The following is a 21,253-nucleotide window of genomic DNA, read 5'->3' as shown; positions in this document are numbered from 1 at the left end:
GAACCCAAAGGGAACTGCAGGGAGAGCACAAAGATTCTAGGATACACAAGCAAATGGGGTGGAGGGGTGTGCTCCTGAGCTACAGAAGGAATGGTCTGGTGGCTAAGATAAAACACAAGTGAAACTTATTAGAGTTGTCCACTGTCAGCAGTGGTGATCTTCTTTCTGGTCTTGCCACTCCTGGACTCAGAGGGCTCTATGGCCTCCACAATATTCATGCCTTCTTTTGCCTTGCCAAAGACCACATGCTTGCCATCCGACCACTCAGTCTTGGCAGTGTAGATGAAAAACTGGGAACCATTTGTGTTGGGTCCAGCATTTGTCATGGACAAGATGCCAGGACCTGTATGCTTTCAGATGAAATTCTTATCATCAAATTTCTCCCCATAGGTGGACTTGCTGCCAGTGCCATTATGGCGTGTGAAGTCACCACCCTGACACATACACCCTGGAATAATTCTGTGAAAGCAGGAACCCTTATAACCAAATCCTTTCTCTCCAGTGCTCAGAGCACGAAAGTTTTCTGCTGTCTTTGGAACTTTTTCTGCAAACAGCTCAAAGGAGACTCAGCCCAAGAGCTCACTGTCAACAGCGATGTTGAAGAACACGGTGGGATTGACCATGGCTGATTGTACAGCGCTCCCGGTGGTGGTGTTATGCCCAGACCGTTTATTCCCCGAAGAAGACCACCAGAGTCCAGAGTCAAAGCTAAGCAGCAAGGATCTTTATTACAGGTTCGAACCTGGAACTCTCCCTCGCTCGTGAAACGAGACGGGCAGGAGAGCTCCCCCACTGAGCTCCGAACAATGTTATATAGTCTAAGGAAAGTAGGCATAGAATCATTATACAAATTAGAGGTATGATTGGCTGGAGTTTGAACAAAGCGATTTGGCAAACTATGATTGGTTCCCGCCATTTCTGATATTTCAGTACAACCCTTGAGGCGGAAGAGCAGTTTTACACAAAGGCAGTTAATTATATTGCGTCAGGTTGCACAACCAGTTTATGGCTATCTTGCTTAAACACACCTTGTGACCTGGCTATCTTACTTAAACATTCCTTGTGACCTGGCCTCATAAAGAAAAACATGTACTTACAGAACTTACGAAACCTCTGGTACGTGCAGAGATTAGAAAGCAGAACAAAGAGTTTAGCAACATTGGGGGGGGGAAGGGAGGGTACGCATTTTTGTATCTTTGTGTCCTTTCAGTGGCAGCATCTGTAAAAAAGGCAATCTATATCTATTAATTAAGGAATTTAAACCATTTATCCTTAAGTGCTTTTGATAGGTGAGGACTTACTCCTGCCATTTTTTAAATCGTTTTGTGATCAATTTGTATATTTTTTGTAATTTTCTTCCCTTTTTATTGTTAACTTTTATGACTTTGTGGTTTTTGCAGTGATAATTTTGTATTATTTTTGTTTCCTGATTTGTGTCAGCACTACCAGTGAGTTTTACACTTTCTTTTATGACAGTAGATATTGTTCTGCTTCCACATGTAGGACTCCTTAAGCATTTTTTTTTTTTTTTTTTTTTGAGGTGGAGTCTCATTCTGTCACCTAGGCTGGAGTGCAGTGGCATGATCTCGGCTTACTGCAACCTCTACCTCCTGGATTCAAGTAGTTCTTCTGTCTCAGCCCCCTGAGTAGCTGGGATTACAGGTGCACACCACCACGCCTGGCTAATTTTTGTATTTTTAGTAGAGATAGGATTTCACCACTTTGGCCAGGCTGGTCTCGAACTCTTGGCCTCAGGTGATCCACTAGCCTCAGCCTCCCAAAGTGCTGGGATTACAGACGTGAGCCACCGGGCCCGGCCAAGCATTTCTTATAGTGCTGATTTAGTGGTAATAAATTCTCAGTTTTTGCCTATCCAGAAAAAATTTTATTTCTCCTTCATTTTTGAAGGATAGATTTGCTGGGTATAGCACATTTTTTGTTATTGTTATAGTTTTTTAGTCCATTGAATATATATATATATATATAGAGAGAGAGAGAGAGAGAGAGAGAGAGAGAGAGTGTGTGTGTGTGTGTGTGTGTGTGTGTGTGTGTGTGTGTGTGTGTGTGTGTGTGTTTGGTCCAATGAATATATCATCCCATTCTTGCCTGCCCTGTAAGGTTTCTACAGAGAAATCTGTTGTCATTCTGATGAGGATTCCCTTATATGTGACTAGAAACTTTTCTCTTGGTGTTTTTAGAATTTCCTCTTTCACTTTTGATAGTTTGAATCTAATGTGCCTTGAAGAAGACTTTTTGGGTTGAACATATGTATTAGTCCTTGGGCTTCCTGTATCTGGATGTCTATATCTTTTGCAAGACTTGGGAATTTTTCAGCAATTATTTCATTAAATAGATTTTCCTTGCTTTCTCTCATCTATCTTCCTTCTGGAATTTCCAAAATGGCAAATTGTTTTTTGTTTGTTTGTTTGTTTTTGTTTGTTTTTTGAGATGGAGTCTTGCTCTGTTGCCCGGGCTGGAGTGCAGTGGAGTGATCTTGACTCACTGCAACCTCTGCCTCCCGTGTTCAAGTGATTCTCTAGCCTCAGCCTCCTGAGTAGCTGGGATTACAGGTGTTCACCACCACGCCCAACTAATTTTTGTATTTTTAGTAGAGACGGGGTTTTACCATGTTGGTCAGGCTGGCCTCGAACTCCTGACATTATGATCCACCTGCCTTGGCCTCCCAAAGTGCTGGGATTACAAGTGTGAGCCACCACACCTGGCTGAAACTGTTTTATTTAGTACAGTTCCACATGTCCTGTAGCCTTTCTTTATTTTTAGTATTGTTTTGTGTTTTTGTTATCTGTATAAATTACTTTAAAAGACCTGTGTCAATTCAGAAATTATTTCTTCTGCTTGATTTAGTCTATTGTTAACGCTCTAGATTGTATATTTTTTTAATTTCATTCCTTGAGTTCTTCAGTTCCAGGATTTCTGTTTGGCTCTTTTTATGGTGTCTATCTCTTTGTTGAATTTCTCATTCAGATCATGAATTGTTTTTCTGATTTCTTTTTATTGCTTACCTGTATTGTCTTGCATCTCACTGAGTTTCCATAAAATCATTATTTTGAATAAGTTTTCAGGCATTTCATAGATATTTTTCCCTTGAAACCTTTTATTGAAGAATTGTGTTCCTTTGGAAGTGTTATGTTTTCTTACTTTTTTTGTTTATTTTGTTCTTACATTGATATCTAGACATTTGGTTAGCAGTCATTTCTTCCAGTTTTACAGATTAATTTTCATAGAAAAATACTTTTTCCTTTAGATAACTCTATAGTTTTGATTGAGTAGGGTGCTTAGGCTTTGACTGGGTAGGCACAGTGGTATAATGTTCATATAATTTATTTGGCTGTATTCAACATCAGTAGAGTCTGGACATTTCTCAACTGCGTAGGCTGTGGTTGTTAGTGGAGGTTGTGGTAAGGCATTGCTGGGGATGTCAGGCAGGATGTTCCTTGTGACCCTGGGTAGCACGTGTGAGTACCAGTCGTGGTGCCAGGGGCCAGGCATGCTAGTCTTCAAACCCCTGGGCAGCATACATGGGAGCTGGTGGTGACAGATAGGGGTGAGTGTGGGTTTGTACCAATGACTGTTGACTATTTCTAGTTTCAAACACTATGCGGCACAGGAAAAATGTGCTTAGAGCGTTGTGTTGTGTTGTGGATAGATCAACCACATGCATTGAAGTAAGTATCCAGATAAATTTCAGGAACAAAATGGAGATGTGAAAAATTGTAGGTTAAGATTTATCAAAAAGGATTACCTAAATGTTAATAATACCACAAAAATAGCAGAATTTCATTATGTACCACAGCATTTATGTTGACTGCAATATAAGAAATGGCCTTTTTCTGGCTGGGCGCAGTAGCTCATACCTGTAATCCCAGCATTTTGGAAGGCTGAGGCTGGTGGATCACCTGAGGTCAGGAGTTCAAGATCAGCCAGGCTAACATGGTGAAACCTGGTCTCAACTAAAAATACAAAAAAAATTATCTAAGCATGTTGGCGGGCACCTGCAATCCAGCTACTTCGGTAGGCTGAGGCAGGAGAATCACTTGAACCTGGGAGGTAGAGGTTGCAGTGGGCCGAGATTGCGCTGTCGCACTCCAGCTTGGGCGACAAGAGTGTAACTCCGGCTAAAAGAAAAAAAAAAGAAATGGCTTTTTTTTTTTTTTTGCCTTTAGGAAACTTACCATTAGTTGTAGAGCTGGGTGGGAACAATATTCAATGATAGTAGTATGTGATAAATAAAGAAAAAGACTTCCTGCCTCCCAGAATAATATTTATCTAAAATTTAAATAATCATCATTTAATTTGAGAAACATGATGAATTTATTGTTTGTTAGAGCAAACTTCACTCAACCAAGAAACTGAAATTGTTAAAAAAAAAAAAAAAAGAAACTGAAATTGTTATATGAATCATTATACCAATATGATTTTAAGTTCCTCCAAATAGAAATAAGTAGGCAAAAAGGATTTTATGAGCCAGGATTAGTTTATTAGTCTGTGGGTAATGAAAGATGCCAATATATGCACTCTTTCAGTAAGAAACATTCATTTCTTGGTCATTCTACATGAATAGCATTGGTTAAGGTGCGATTGCCATGCTCCTCAGCATCAGTAAGGGACCCATGTTATGGAGACTTCATCAGTTTTTAGTGGCGTCATCTGGCATATGCCATCAAAAAAAGAATAAGATAGATAACAGGGCACAAAAGTATGTGCAGGACATATAAAATCATTCAGTGCTACATTTTAATTAATTGTGTAAAAATGAACAAATTTCCATTGGTCTATATATCTACAGAACAGAGACCTCAGAAGTAATGTCACACATCTACAACCACCTGATATTTGACAAACCTGACAAAAGCAATGGGGAAAGGATTCTCTGTTTAATACATGGTGTCGGGAAAACTCGCTAGCCATATGCAGAAAACTGAAACTGGACCCCTTCCTTATACCTTATACAAAACTTAACTCAAGATGAATTAAAGACTTAAACAGAAGACCTAAAACCATTAAAATCCTAGAAGAAAACCTAATACCATTCAGGACATAGGCATGAGCAAAGATTTCATGACTAAAACACCAAAAGCAACGGCAACAAAAGCCATAACTGACAAATGGGATCTAATTAAACAAAAAAGTTTCTGCACAGCAAAAGAAACTAACATCAGAGTGAACAGGCAACCTACAGAATGAGAGAACATTTTTGCAATTTATTCATCTGACAAAAGACAAATATCCAGAATCTACAAGAAACTTAAACAAATTTACAAGAAAAAAACAACCCCATCAAGAAGTGAGTGAAGGATATGGACACTTTTTGTTTTTTGTTTTGAGACAGAGTTTTGTTCTTGTTGCCTAGGCTGGAGTGCAGTGGCGCGATCTTGGCTCACTGCAACCTCTGCCTCCCAGGTTCAAGCAATTCTCCTGTCTCAGCCTCCCAAGTAGCTGGGATTACAGGCATGCGCCATCATGCCTGACTAGTTTTGTATTTTTCGTAGAGATGGCGTTTCTCCATGTTGGTCAGGCTGGTTTCGAACTCCCAACCTCAGGTGATCCACCCACCTGGGCCTCCCAAAGTACTGGGATATAGGCATGAGCTACCACACCCGGCCATGAACAGACACTTCTTAAAAGAAGATATTTATGTGGCCAACAAATACTTGAAAAAAAAAGCTCATCATCACTGGTCATTGGAGAAATGCAAATCAAAACCACAATGATATCTCACTCCAGTTAGAATGGCGATCATTAAAAAGTCAGGAAACAACAGATCCTGGAGATAATGTGGAGAAATAGGAACACTTTTACACTGTTGGTGGGAGTGTAAATTGGTTTGGCCATTGTGGAAGATAGTGTGGCGATTCCTCAAGTATCTAGAACTAGAAATACCATTTTGCCCAGCAATCCCACTACTGGGTATATACTCAAAGGATTATAAATCATTCTACTATAAAGACACATGAACATGTATGTTTATTGCAGCATTATTCACAATAGCAAAGACTTGGAACCAACCCAAATGTCCATCAATGATAGACTGGATAAATAAAATGTGGCACATATACACCATGGAATACTATGCAGCTACAAAAAGGATGAGTTCATGTCCTTTGCAGGGACATGGATAAAGCTGGAAACCATCATTCTCAGCAAACTAACACAGGAACAAAAAACCAAATACTGCATGTTCTCACTCATAAGTGGGAGTTGAACAATGAGAACACATGGACACAGGGAGGGGAACATCACACACCGGGGCCTTCGGGGGGTGGGGGACTAGGGAAGGGATAGCATTAGGAGAAATATCTAATGTAGATGACAGGTTAATGGGTGTAGCAAACCACCATGGCACGTGTATACCTATGTAACAAACCTGCACGTTCTGCACATGCATCCCAGAATTTAAAGTGTGTGTGTGTGTGTGTGTGTGTGTGTGTGTGTGTGTGTGTGTATGCACATACTTTCCTTCAAATAAGTAAGGAAAGCTGGATAAATTATGGAGGCTTGAGTATAACTTAGCAAAAGGGAGTTGAACAGCACAATCTTTTAACTTCTGTGTTCTCACCTGCCTCCTAATTGCTGGGTAACATGATACCAACAATTTTATCTCTATTAGGTAAAATTGGTTTTACCTCTATTAGGCTCTGGGATTCTTCTTCACCTGAACAGTCTAGATTAGGAGCAAAATGTGGTAATTAATTGATGAACTCTTAAGATTCAATGACATATTGAGAAAATTTTTCAGTAGGCTCATACTAAAAATCCATTTATTTATTTATTTGAGACGGAGTCTCACTCTGTTGCCCAGGCTGTGGTGTCTCACACTGTTGCCCAGTGCAGTAGTGTGATCTAGGCTCACTTCAATCTCTGCCTCCCAGGTTCAAGTGACTCTGCTGCCTCAGCCTCCGGAATAGCTGGGACTACAGGCCTGTGCCACCCTGCCCAGCAAATTTTTGTGTTTTTAGTAGAGATAGGGTTTCACCATGTTGGCCAGGCTGGTCTCTAACTCCTGACCTCAAGTGATCTGACTGCCTCAGCCTCCCAAAGTGCTGGGATTACAGGCCTGAGTTACCACGCCTGGCAAAATCCTTTTATTTATAAAAATAATTTTATTTTTCCCATTCAGAATGACAGCTGCTAATTATACAAGAGGGGTGCAGGGAAGTACTGAAAAGAGAAAGGCATGGTCCCTGACAAAGGCTCCACCCCTGGGGCCTGGGCCCACAGACCTAGGCGAGGACAGGAATTTCTGTTTTTGTGTCCACATGTTGCATTTTCCAAGACCACCCTGGCCTGTCGCACCCCCATCCTGTGCCTGTAGTGGGAACAAACACAAGCAACTGGACGTCAACAGTAGCATATTGCTAGAAGAACACACCAACAGGCACCAGCACATGGTGGAAGGCCAGCGACCGACGGAAGGATGCAGAGATTGGTCGGGGCTGTCAGAGGACAGCCTGGCTGCTGGGCGGCCCAACTTCAGGGGAAATCCACCTTCCTATTCCATCTCCCTTCTGGCCTCTTCATCCACCTCGCTGAGAGCTACTACCACTCAATAAAAAACCTTGCACTCATTCTCCAAGCCCATATGTGATCCAATTTTTCTGATACATTAAAGCAAGAACCTGGGATACAGAAAGCCCTCTGTCCTTGCGATAAGGCAGAGGGTCTGAGCAGATAAACACAAGCCACCTGCAGACAGCAAAGAGGAAAACTCCTCCAATACTTTTATATTTTTCTAAGTGTCTATTACCCTGAATATTCTGACAGCTTTTGTCACTTTCTAGTGCCTTCAGGTTTACTTGATTTTCACATTTTGTCCAAGGTTTCTAATGTTGATCTATGGGTGAGGACATGCAGTTTTGTTAGAAAGAGGACAGTTTGTGCATGTGCCTTTATAGTAGCATGATTTATAATCCTTTGGGCACATACCCAGTAATGGGATCGCTGGGCCAAATGTGGCACATATACACCATGGAATACTATGCAGCCATAAAAAAGGATGAGTTCATGTCCTTTGCAGGGACATGGATGAAGCTGGAAACTATCATTCTCAGCAAACTATCACAAGGACAGAAAACCAAACACCGCATGTTCTCACTCATAGGTGGGAATTGAACAAGAGAACACTTGGACACAGGGCAGGGAACATCACATTCTGAGGTCTGTGGTGGGGTGGGGAGCTGGAGGAGGGATAGCATTAGGAGATGTACCTAATGTAAATGACGAGTTAATGGGTGCAGCAAACCAACAAGGCACATGTATATGTATGTAACAAACCTGCACGTTGTGCACATGTATCCTAGAACTTAAAGTATATTAAAAAAAAAGAGTACAGTGTAACACACATCGACGGGGACCCACACGAGCTGTAAACACTCACCCCTAGAGGCTGCTTTGGGGTTGGAGTCCCACAACCTGCCCATCTATATTCTCCCCTAGAAGTTTGAGCAGCGGGGCACTGAAGTGAGCCACTCCCCATCACGTGCCCTGTGAGGGGGACAAGGGAACTTTTCTCATTTCACTAATAACTCATTTTGTCAGCCCAAATTTGTAGAGCTTTATAACTGAGTGTTTTCCCCATCAGATTGCATTTCAAGATGCTAGGTGCCAAGTTGTTCTGAATCATTATTCTACATGATTAGAGCTTAGGTATAAGATAACTTTAACTAATAATTATAGAATTGCGTGGAAATTCTAAGTACTCAGGTAGAGTACTGTATATTCTAAGCTGTAGAATGTATAACTGTAATTCATATTCTTTTAATTCAAATATTCTTGCTGTAGTAAACTGCACTAAGAATAAAACTGTAGTGACTGAGTGCCTAGCTGGTACAGACCCCAGAACATACTGAAACATTATCATCCCCAGGGTTTATTGTTTTGTACACTCCTGTTCTGGATTCTGTATAATCCTCTGAAGGTTTTTTTTTTTTTTTTTTCCAGATAGTTAATTTGATTGAAATTAAATTCTTAATTTTTCCCTGCTACATACAGCAGCTGAAATCTTTTTGTAGTTCCTATAGCCTATTCTGGGCTGCTTCACATCTGTCTCAAATATGTGTGCTTTAGAGATTTGATCAGAGTTTATACATACAATTTGGTATTTATTCCTCTACATCTCTTCTTTACAGGTACTTTACCATCATTTTCTAGTTGCTATGGCAGGCACAAATCATTCTTGCTTTTCTTTTATTTTTGAAACGGAGTCTCGCTCTGTCGCCCAGGCTGAAGTGCAGCGGCACGATCTCAGCTCACTGCAACCTCCGGCTTCTGGGTTCAAGCGATTCTCCTGTCTCAGCCTCCTGACTAGCTGGGACTACAAGAGCCCACCACCATGCCCGGTTAATTTCTGTGTTTTCATTAGAGATGGGGTTTCACCATATTGGCCTGGTTGGTCTTGAAATCCTGACCTTGTCATCTGCCCACCTCAGCCTCCCAAAGCGCTGGGATTAGAAGCGTGAGCCACTGCGTCTGGTTCATTTTTGTTTTTCAAAGCAACAAGTATGTATATTGTTAACTGAGTTTTCAGTATTCTACCCAGTAACAACTGAGGTCTGCCTTCACGTGAAAAGTCACAGAAACAGGAAACTCCCCCAGTACTGTTGCCTTTTTCTAAATGTCTGTTACCCTGAATATTCTGATTGCTTGTCACTTTCGAGTGCCTTCAGGTTTACTTGATTTTTACATTTTGTTCAAGGTTTCTAACGTTGGATCTGTGGGTGAGGGTATGCAGTTTTATTAGAATATATACCTTCATTAACGGAGATAGAACCTCAGTTTTGCTCACTCTAGACAATCTTTAACTGTATGTTAAATTGCTTGATTTTAGGCTTTCTTTCTCTACCAAACTGCCGGAGTTTTTTTTTTTTCAGTTGTGGTTGTAACATTTTGCACTGCCACATAATTCAGAAAGAAAATAATGGTGATGTTGGAGTCTGGTGGTTAATACAAAGATATTATTAAGATTAGATATATGTTTAGGCATATTATGAGATGTAATTTATGTATCTTATTGATACTGAAGAGGATCAAGGAGCTCAGAACATAATGATTACCTTGTGACAAGTATAGCATCAAGTAGGAGGATTGGTTGCAATGTCCAAAGAAAAAAATCAAAGAGATGTCTTTTCCAAAGAGCTCTCCTCTGCCCAATGCTTATTTCATCCCATCCCTCCAACACATCCTATAAACATTATTTTACTTTTCTCTCTCTTTTAATCTTAGAACTGGCTCTTCAACAGGACATCTTCTCTTTAGCCCCTAAGTGTTGCTGGAAGTCAGGGACCCCGAACGGAGGGACCGGCTGAAGCCATGGCAGAAGAACACAAATTGTGAAGATTTCATGGACATTTATTAGTTCCCCAAATTAATACTTTTATAATTTCTCATGCCTGTCTTTATGGCAATCTCTAAACATAAATTGTGAAGATTTCATGGACACTTATCACTTCCCCAATCAATACCCTTGTGATTTCCTATGCCTGTCTTGTCTTTAATCTCTTAATCCCGTCATCTTCTTTGGAAGCTGAGGAGGATGAATGTCGCTTCAGGACCCCGTGATGATTGTGTCAACTGCACAAATTGTTTGTAGAGCATGCGCGTTTGAACAATGTGAAATCCGGGCATCTTGAGAAAAGAACAGGATAACAGCGATGTTCAGGGGAACAAGGGAGGTAACTTTGAACTGGCCGCCAGTGAGCCAGACGGAACAGAGCCATAGTTCTCCTTTTTCAAAAGCAAAGAGGAGAAATATCGCTGAATTCTTTTTCTCAGCAAGGAACATCCCTGAGAGAGAGAATGCGCCCATAGGGTAGGCCTATGAATGGCCCCCTCAAAGCGTGCTGTCTTTTATGGTCGAAGCCATGAAATAAGACCCGGTCTCCTGTAGCACTTCCAGGCTTATTAGGATAAGGAAATTCCCGCCTAATAAATTTTGGTCAGACAGCTTGTCTGCTCTCAAACTCTGTTTCCTGATAAGATGTTATCAACAACAATGCGTGCCCAAAACTTCATTAGCAATTTTAACTTCACCTCATCTGGTGGTCCTGTGATCTCACCCTGCCTCCACTTGCTTTGTGATATTTTATTACCTTGTGAAGTATGTGATCTCTGTGACCCACACTCTATTCGTGCACTCCCTCCCCTTTTGTAAATCGCTAATAAAAACTTGCTGGTTTTACCGCTCGGAGAACATCATGGATCCTGCCGACATGTGATGTCTCCCCCAGACACCCAGCTTTAAATTTCTCTCTCTTGTGCTCTTTCCCTTTATTTCTCAAACCAGCTGAGACACTTGGGACATAGAAAAGAACCCACGTTAAACATCGGGAGCGGGTTCTCCTGATACCTCTGCCCAACCCTTATTCCATTCCATCCCTCCAACACATCCTATAAACATTATTTTACTTTTCTCTCTCTTTTAATCTTAGAGTTGGCTCTTCATCAGGACACCTTCTCTTTAGCCCCTAAGAACTCTCATTCTTTCTGCTTCTTCGTATTTGTCCTCCCACTGGTTTCTGCTTGAGGCCTGCTCCCATTCTTTACTCAGTGTCCTGCAGAACAGTCTTCAAGCAATCCCTGTTTTTTAACAACCTCTTCTTTTCTTTCGCTTCTCCCCAAATTGTACCAAAATTCCAACCAGATATGCCTAATTAATGGCCCAGCATAGCTGAGGTCTCAGAATAGAAGACGACATAATTGTTACTCAGAGGTTCAGAAGTGATGGGGAAGGAACATCCTAGAACTGATACATAGGCAGAGAGAAAATCCACAGTTGATGTCCATTAGCCTTTTTGAGCACAGGTTGCCTTCTCCAGTCTTTTACTGGGAAGACGGAGTGTAGCTCAGAGCAATTCATAAGCTTCACATTCTTTTCAGCTGAGAGATTCATTACTAGGGCCAGGAACATCTGTTTTAAAAAAAAATCCTTCGGTGTGCAGATCTTTTCTGTTGTGTATACAAATTCAGGTCGTTATTGTTGTGTAACTGGGTACTTCATCCTGAGCTGTGGGACTTGGCTTTTCAGGAAATGAAAAGGCATTAATGTCCCTGGAGAGTCACTTGTCAACAATTCAAGGTAGTTCAGACTGTTCTCAGTGAGTGAAAGCCTCAATCTTCATAGCATTGGGTGACAGGAAGGCAGAGGTCAAAGGGAAAATTTATAGCGTCAACCTCCTCAGTTTCCCTGGATGGTGCTGAGGTAGAGGTGTGCGCACACACACACAGTTACTGAAAATATTCACCTTGGAATCCCTTCTCTGACTAAAGTTACCATAAAGATAGAGACCTTAAAATTTCTGTGACCAAGCAGGGTCAAGAGCAGAGACTATTTGATGAGGCAGCCCATTAAAACAAAACAAAACACTTCAGCTCAAAACTTGGGAAAGAGTTGGAAATAAAAATGCCAATAGACATAGGGATCCTACCATGCCCTTCATAAACATCTGCTGCAAAAATAATTCTCCTCACTGAACAAGGAGAACAAGTATTTTCTTGTCATTTATGAAAATTACCATGCCCTTTTACCTTAATGAAAAGAGTGAGGCTAACCTGGGCTCACAATTCACTTATCAATACCATTGTTGAGAAATGCCACATGCACTTCTGGCTTTATCTGCATCACTGTGCAAAATACATTTTTACAACCTGGCAAACAGAAAAAATTTACAATGAAATCAGAGTACTCAGAAATACTTAATTTAAGACTAAGCAGCTATGAAGCTAAAAACAAATATTTTTTTTCCACTTATAAACACTTATTTTAAAACTTGTACAAGAAAAATCTGTGATTTTTAATTTAATTATTTCTTAAAACAAAGTGAGAGAGACAATTTTGAAAATAAACTTACATATTGTTAAAAATTATTGATTTCAGTCACAGTGAAAGGGAACCAAAAATTAACAGGCACCATAATGAGGCTGGGCATAGTGGCTCACACCTGTAATCCTAGCACTCTGGGAGGTAAAGTGGGCAGACCACTTGAGCCCAGGGGTTTGGGACCAGTGTGGGCAACAGTCAAACCCCGTCTCTACCGAACATACAAAAAATTACCAGGGCGTGGTGGTGTGTGCCTGTAGTCCCAGCTACTTGGAAGGCTGAGGTGGGAGGATGAACCCTGGAGATGGAGGTTGCAGTGAGCCGAGATCGTGCCATTGCACTCCAGGTTGGGTGACAGAGACAGACCCTGTCTCCAAACAAACAAACGAACAAAACTCAACACCATAATGGATTACCACTATGTGCTAGAAATGAGTGAAGGTATTTAAAAAACTTTAATTTTCTAAAAACTATATCCACTAATTTTATTATAATTATTTTTTTACCATTAATAAACTGATTCCCACATAATTCAGTTTGTTTGATAAAGACTAATATGTAGCAACACTAGAATTACAATAAAATACTAAATATATGTGTGTATTATATATAGAAGGCAGAATTGAAGTCATTTTGACAGTGGTATCTGAGATCTACAAAATGAGAATTTAGTAAACCCAATCCTAGTTTCCCTGAAGGCACAACCTGTGCCATGAGACATTAACAGAGTTTATGTTTTTCAGTAATTTGTAGAACAAATACTTATTAGATCAAGACACTTAGATAGATGCTTTATACTTCAGGAATTTATTTTTTCACAATGATCCAAAGTATTAGATGAAGGTTTTTTGTTTTATTTTGCTTTTAATTGACAAATAATAAATGTACATATTTATGTGGTATAGTGTGATGTTTTGACACATGTATACATTGTGTAATAATCAAACCAGGGTAATTAGCATATCCATCACCTCAAATATGTGTCATTTCTTCGTTTTGAGAACTTTCAAAATCCTCTCTTCTAGCTACTTCAAAATATATGCAAACTGTTATTGTTAACTCTAGTCACCCTACTATGCAATAAAACATTAGGACTTATTTAATGTGAAGTTTTTAATACAAAAATTATTTTAAGAAAATAAGCACAGGCTGGGCGCGGTAGCTCATGCCTGTAATCCCAGCACTTTGGCAGGCCGAGGCGGGTGGATCACCTGAGGTCAGGAGTTTTAGACGAGCCTAACCAACACAACATGGGGAAACCCCGTCTCTAGTAAAAATACAAATTTAGCCGGGGGTGGTGGTGGGCGCCTCTAATCCCAGCAACTTGGGAGGCTGAGGTAGGAGAATTGCTTGAATCTGGGAAGCGGAGGTTGCAGTGAGCCGAGATCGCACCATTTCACTCCAGCCTGAGGAATGAGAGCAAAACTCCATCTCAAAAAAAAAAAAAAAAGAAAGAAAAGAAAAGAAGTACAGCCATTTAAGTATGCTATTCACAGTTATACTGCTAGTATATGGAGAGACAGGAGTTGAACTCAGATCCTCTAGATACAAAACCTCTACACTTAGAGTATACCATTTATGATATTTTCTCTTTAACTCTTTCACAAATAAGGGCATCAAGGGTAAACTGACACAGGACTAAGGACTCATTCATTGGTGAACAACTATCACACGATGATATAGAAAGGCTGTTGAAAAGCTTTTTTTCATCTTCTTAGTCAGTGTCAGAGGCAACTGGATGATAAATATTTGGCAGAAGTAATACCTAAATAGTGGTCTCATTTTATGAGGTATAGGTCAGTTTTCCTTGGGAGTATGGAAAATGATGAAAACAATTGCTATCAAATGTCAATAAAATATTGGAGAGAATATGGCACAAGATAATTATCACATTTTACTGATGAGTGCAGGACGTTCAAATAGAAAGAATAGAGACAGCAAGGAAAAGATGGTTAAAATGATGCAACTGAGTTCAGGTGTATGAGATGCACATGGACAAGAGGTGCTGTACACAAGGGGCTGAGTGTGTAAGAAGGTTCAAGAGCTTGGTGAGCACAGAGTCATGGGGACTGTACATTTTCTGGGATTTAAATATGGAAATACAGGCTTAGAAAAAGAACACTGAGAAAACTTATAGATGAGAAATCCATGGTTTGTGATATTGAAGAATGAGACAGTGCAAGCCTCATAGTCTACGAAAACTCCAACACGATCAGGACAAATAATCACAGAGAGGGGCACAATGAAAGGAGCAAAAGGAGTATGTAAGGAACCATCCTGGAAAACACTATATTTAACTCCTTCCTGTAATCCTATAACCCAGTAGCCATATTTAGGTTGATAATTTTCATTTTGTTCAATATTATACATTGCATCGGATTGGAAGCCAGCACATACCCCCAGGATCCAAGCACTTTTCTTGGACACATCTACCTCCCAGTAATGCTTCCCTGATGTGATACTTTGGGAGCCCAGGACGCCAGTACAATAATTGAAATTCGTGAGTGACTGAAATAATGTCCCTGGTGACTGATACATTATCTGTGGGTTCCGAGAGCTCACTTGTCTCTTATCTTCAGCAATGACAGCATGCGAAATGTTGTTTGGAGCCAGTGTCACATCAACTGTAGAAAAATTAACAGGTCAGTTAGGGGATATAATGTGACTTTATTTGTGATATGAGAGAAATCTTGATAAAGACTTGAGAGAAAACTGGGAGGAAACTTGTTCAGAAGTTATAAGGAGGGGTAAGTTATTTATGTGTTGGAAGGAGAATCATAAATCTTAAAACACGAGACCTAACAGAGAATATAAAATTCTAAAAGATAAAGATAATAATAATGATAAGCCACAGGGTGGCTGATGATAATGTGATTTCTCCTTACCCCAGTAGCGTCGGGCATCTGTTAGCTCTGAAATTATAAAAATACATAATATTGAATACAAGCAAAGGAGTCAGCACTGAAATTCACTTTGTCTCCAGATTTGGAAAAGTATGCCCTATATTAGGGCAGTAAATTGCTGAATGATGGGATGAAGCAGCCACCTAGCCATTTCCCATTAAATATAATCCCATCAGCAGCAGACAATATCCATCCTCCTCTATACCCTCTATCCGTATTTGGAAACTGCACCCTCTTCCCCATTTAGCACCCTGACACCACATGAATTCCACAACCCTGTTGTCGATCCAGCTCTCCTCACCTCTAAACATGTCTAGCATTCCTTTCAGATCAGGAGCTCGAAACACTCTCCTTTGATTTTTGTGAAAAGTTTTTGGCTTCTTCAAGGTCATGTTCTCAATCCTAAGAGTTAAAAAAGAAAAAAAAAATGCTTCCAAACCTCTGACCTTGTGTCCCTGGAACACCCCTGATTCCCTATCATTTCAGCCCATTGATGCAGTGAACTCTCTTCTTGGGGATCCCGAGAAGGGAGAGTGCACACTCTTGACCCTGATGGCAAACAAAATATTCTCCTGTTTACCTTCCCACTTACTTTCTGTGAGAACGTGGGAAGAGTTTAACCTCTCAGAAGCACAGTGTCTTCCTTCTAAAATGAAATAATTAACCTCTCCCTGTCTACATTTTTAAACTCATATAACATAAAAAAAAAAAAAAAAAAAGGAGGATTTTAAAACAAAACAAAACTTTGGTGCCTTACAGAAGAAACCCTAACATTTAATGTGTGGAAACATCATCGCTATGTATGTGAGTTCCCAGGGAGATGGTTAGAAAGGGAGGTTGCAGAACCTGGCGAACCTGGCTCCTGGGTGTCTGAGACATATCAAGAGAGGAGTCCTGTTTGGAGAGGCCTAAGACTTTCAAAGCTATTCTCAGCAGGGAGGTACTCAGATAACAGCTAGGGTTTCAGATTTCTGGGAAACATTACAAACACTTGGCAAATGAGATATTATGTGCACCAAACGTACTAGCCTGAATTTCATGTGGTTAGAAAGAACTTGATACCCCCGAGGTATGCGATTTTAGACACAAGAATAGCAGCTTTTTATGCTCTTCTAAAGAGTGCAACTGAGATGGATCAATTCTTTGTACCATGACCACATATTATCCAGAATATTATTTTGAAATATTATTCCACAAATAAACATCTGATTTTGGAAATCTAAATATAAATGAAGAAGGAACTGGTCTTTTTCCAGGAGGAAAATATAAACGTGGGAATTGTCCCAATGTACAATTAGGGGTATATGGCAGAAAAAGAAGATATGGCCCTTCCAAAATAAGTCAAGTACCTATTAAATACAGAAACAGAACTAGATGTAGGTAGTAAAATAGTGATGGCACAGGGGTCTGATACTGCAACACCTTATCCCTGAAACCACTACTGACCCACACTGAGTCTCCACCACTCAAATTTTCTGCCATAGAATCTGGTCTATTCCTTTTTTTTTTCTTTAATTTTCTTTAATTTTATTGATTTTTCTAAGACAGACTCTCACTTTGTCACCCAGACTGGAGTGCAGTGGCACGGTCTTGGCTCACTGCAACCTCTGCCTCCCAGATTCAAGCAATTCTCATGCCTCAGCCTCCCAAATAGCTGGGATTACAGACGTGTGCCATCACATCCCCCTAATTTTTGTATTTTTTTTTTTTTTTTTTTTTTTATACAGACAGGGTTTTGCCATGTTGGCCAGGCTGGTCTCAAACTCCTGATCTGCCTGCCTCGGCGTCCCAAAGTGCTGGGATTATAGGCTTGAGTCACCACACCTGGCCAAATCTGGGCTATTCTTAATAGTTACAGAACATTCAAATGCTGATTTGTGACCAGAAATTTATGATACAACAATATCAAAATTTTTCTGCCCTGGGAGATGTTTTATTCTAATTAAACCCAGGACAATTCTAATGGCTATAAATCTCTCCTCACTGCACAAAAGGACCATCTCTGTCCTCCCACACATACCTTTTAATGATGCCATCCACACCCTGGGAAGAAGAGAGAAAACATCAATTAAGAAATAAATAGTCTCTCCTCACTTAGAAAGCTTCATCATATTTCCCCCAGTCCCTAATGTGCTGAGAATGGAGATGGTGACAGTGTGAAAGACAAAAAAGCACAGATAAGACTCAGGGCAATCATCCCAGAAGACTCATGTGAGGTTTTCAAGTTCCCTTAAAAGCAGAAATAGCTTTCATCCTTGTGGAAGAGGTTTCTGGTTTCTGCAGATGGGACATGTTTAGAAGGGAAAGAAGTGACTGCCAATTGGTTTTTTCTCCAAATGTATATGGCTCTCCATGAAATGATTTAAATAATTAGTGCTTCTTTGATTTCTTAAACAGATATACAGCCTATGCAACATGGCATGACCCCATCTCTACAAAAAATAAAACAAAAAAATTAGCCAAGCATAGTGGCATGAACCTGTAGTCCCAACTACTTGGGAAGCCGAGGTGGGAGAATTTCTTTAGCCCAGAAGTTTGATTGAGGCTGCATTGAGCTAGGATCACACTACTGCACTCCAGTCTGGGTTGCAGAGTAAGACCCCATTTCTAAACAAAACGAAAATCACAAAAATAAACAACAAAGCTTATATATAAACTTATTCTGCAGGCATTATGTCACGTTTTGAAGAATCAAAGATGAATGAATAATAGTGCTCAAGATGTTTATGTGGCTTTTGCTGAGGTTATAAGCAAACAAGTGTACGAAACAAGTGTAGATCTTTTCTTCTCTTTTCTTTTCTTTCCTTCCTTCTTTCTTCTTTTTCTTTTCTTTTCTTTTTTTTTTTTTTTTTTTTTTTGAGACGGAGTCTTGCTCTGTCGCCCAGGCTGGAGTGCAGTGGCCGGATCTCGGCTCACTGCAAGCTCCGCCTCCCGGGTTTACGCCATTCTCCTGCCTCAGCCTCCCGAGTAGCTGGGACTACAGGCGCCCACCACCTCGCCCAGCTAGTTTTTTGTATTTTTTAGTAGAGACGGGGTTTCACCGTGTTAGTCAGGATGGTCTCGATCTCCTGACCTCGTGATCCGCCCGTCTCGGCCTCCCAAAGTGCTGGGATTACAGGCTTGAGCCACCGCGCCCGGCCGAAGGAGTCTCACTTTGTTGCCCATGCTGGAGAGCAGTGGCGTGATCTCAGCTCACTGCAACTTCCGCCTCCTGGGTTCAAGCCATTCTCCTGCCTCAGCCTCCCGAGTAACTGTGATTACTGGCGCCCACCACAATGCCTGGCTATTTTTTGTGTTTTTAGTAGAAACGGGGTTTCACCATGTTGGTCAGGCTGGTCTTGAACTCCTGACCTCAAGTGATCCACCTGCCTCGGCCTCCCAAAGTGCTGAGATTACAGGCGTGAGCCATGATACCCGGCCTACGTACTTTTTAAGGTTGCTCTCTTCATTTTAGACATGAACTGTAACTGACTTCATTTACTTCCTTAAGTTTGACACACATATATGCAATTGATTTCTCTACTTTTACCCAGGTTTGTCACTTAAATGCAGTTTAATGTATTCAGTAGTGAAGGAGCAACAAGGATCAACAACTAAGAATTTTTATTATATAACACGAACCATACTGTCTTCTCTCTTATACCACATTGTCCATAATATTACTAATATCTACTCAGTCATTGTCCTAAAAACTACATTTACTCTGAACTCTAGTCTCTACCAGGTCAGTTTGGCGTACGTTCTATTTTTTCTTTTCTTTTCTTTTTTTTTTTTTTTTTTTGAGACAGGGTTTCACTCTTGTTTCCCAGGCTGGAGTGCAATGGTGCAATCTCGGCTCACTGCAACCTCTACCTCCTCGGTTCAAGCGATTCTCCTGCCTCAGCCTCCTGAGTAGCTGGGATTACAGGTGTGCGCCACCAGGCCCGGCTAATTTTTGTATTTTTAGTAGAGACGGGGTTTCTCCATGTTGGTCGGGCTGGTGCCGAACTCCCAACCTCAGGCAATCCGCCTGCCTCAGCCTCCCAAAGTGCTGGGATTACAGGCGTGAGCCACTGCACCTGGCTAGTCTACATTCTTTTTTTTTTTTTTTTTTTTTTTTTTTTGAGACGGAGTCTCGCTTTGTGGCCCAGGCTGGAGTGCAGTGGCCGGATCTCAGCTCACTGCAAGCTCTGCCTCCTGGGTTTATGCCATTCTCCTGCCTCAGCCTCCCGAGTAGCTGGGACTACAGTTGCCCGCCACCTCGCCCAGCTAGTTTTTTGTATTTTTTTAGTAGAGACGGGGTTTCACCGTGTTAGCCAGGATGGTCTCGATCTCCTGACCTCGTGATCCACCCGTCTCGGCCTCCCAAAGTGCTGGGATTACAGGCTTGAGCCACCGCGACCGGCCTAGTCTACATTCTTAATGGTTTTAGGTCATCTACTGCTCTTTATTACAAATTTTGTTTTGTTTTAGCAGATATGGACGAATGAAATGTCTTTGGTCTCCTTTATGCCAGACATAACTTTTCCACATAGATTTTTTTTCAAGAACAAAGCCAATAGCTGGATCTACACATACAATCAAATAGTTTTGCTTTTTTGTATTGGTACTTTTATGTTGTATGTAACATAAACCAAATAAAACTGGATTAAATGGTGAAAAGGATTTTGGAAAGGGCAATTACAACTTCAGTCATAGCTGAATTTTGAAACTCAAACCTTGTCATCAAGATCTGGTCTATGGGCCGAGCACAGTGACTCCCACCTGTGATCCCAGAACTTTGGGAGGCTAAGGCGAGCAGATTAGTTGAGGTCAGGAGATCGAGACCAGCCTGGCCAATCTGGTGAAATCCTGTCTCTTCAAAAAATATGCATGCCTATATAATCCCAGCTACTCGGGAGGCTGCAGCACAAGAATTGTTTGAACCCAGGAGGCAGAGGTTGCAGTTATCCAAGATCATGCCACTGCACTCCAGCCTGGGCGACAGAGTGAGACTCCATCGGAAAACAAAAAACAAAAATGTGATCAATGTCCTTCTCCAAATTCTACTTATTCCTCTACATTGAGTTTATTCTCTGTACATGAAGGAAATGTAACTCTCCTGATACAAACCCCAGCAGAAAGGAGAACTTCTAAGTTTTAACATAAAAAACTTTTAGGCTTGCGTGGCATTTGTCTGTGTTGGATTAGGTGCCCATCTTTTTTTTTTTTTTTTCTTTTTTTTTTTGAGACGGAGTCTCACTCTGTCGCCCAGGCTGGAGTGTAGTGGCACGATCTCGGCTCACTGCAAACTCTGCCTCGTAGGTTCACGCCATTCTCCTGTCTCAGCCTCCCCAGTAGCTGGGACTACAGGCTCCCACCACCACGCCCAGCTAATTTTTTTTTTTTTTTTAAGTAGAGACAAAGTTTCACCGTGTTAGCCAGGATGATCTCGATCTCCTGACGTGATCCGCCCGACTCCGCCTCCCAAAGTGCTAAGATTACAGGCACGAGCCACTGCGCCCAGCCCAGATGCCCATCTTAAAAGCACTACTGCATT

General features: G+C 41.0%; 1 protein-coding gene across 8 annotated transcripts in view; it reads right to left on the bottom strand.

Moving 5' to 3' along the window:
- Nucleotides 1-13,623: 13,623 nt before the first annotated feature.
- Nucleotides 13,624-21,253, bottom strand: part of TRIM5 (tripartite motif containing 5) — a 28,163-nt gene continuing 20,533 nt past the window's right edge. For 4 of the 8 annotated variants that reach the window (XM_045371400.3, XM_045371401.3, XM_045371403.3 and 1 more), the window contains exons 5-8: nt 17,756-17,778; nt 16,037-16,137; nt 15,718-15,744; nt 13,624-15,456 (exon numbers count right to left, since the gene is read on the bottom strand). In XM_045371400.3, the coding sequence (XP_045227335.2) occupies nt 14,870-15,456; nt 15,718-15,744; nt 16,037-16,137; nt 17,756-17,778 (738 nt within the window). In that variant the 3' untranslated portion in view covers nt 13,624-14,869. The remainder of the gene's footprint in view (nt 15,457-15,717; nt 15,745-16,036; nt 16,138-17,755; nt 17,779-21,253) is intronic. The other 4 variants (XM_045371404.3, XM_074014533.1, XM_065528682.2 and 1 more) reach the window with 3 other exon arrangements.

The sequence above is a fragment of the Macaca fascicularis genome, chromosome 14, assembly GCF_037993035.2.
Source record: "Macaca fascicularis isolate 582-1 chromosome 14, T2T-MFA8v1.1".
Lineage (NCBI taxonomy): Eukaryota > Metazoa > Chordata > Mammalia > Primates > Cercopithecidae > Macaca > Macaca fascicularis.
The sequence above is the reverse complement of the archived record's forward strand: the minus strand, read 5'-3'. Positions and strand labels throughout refer to the sequence as shown.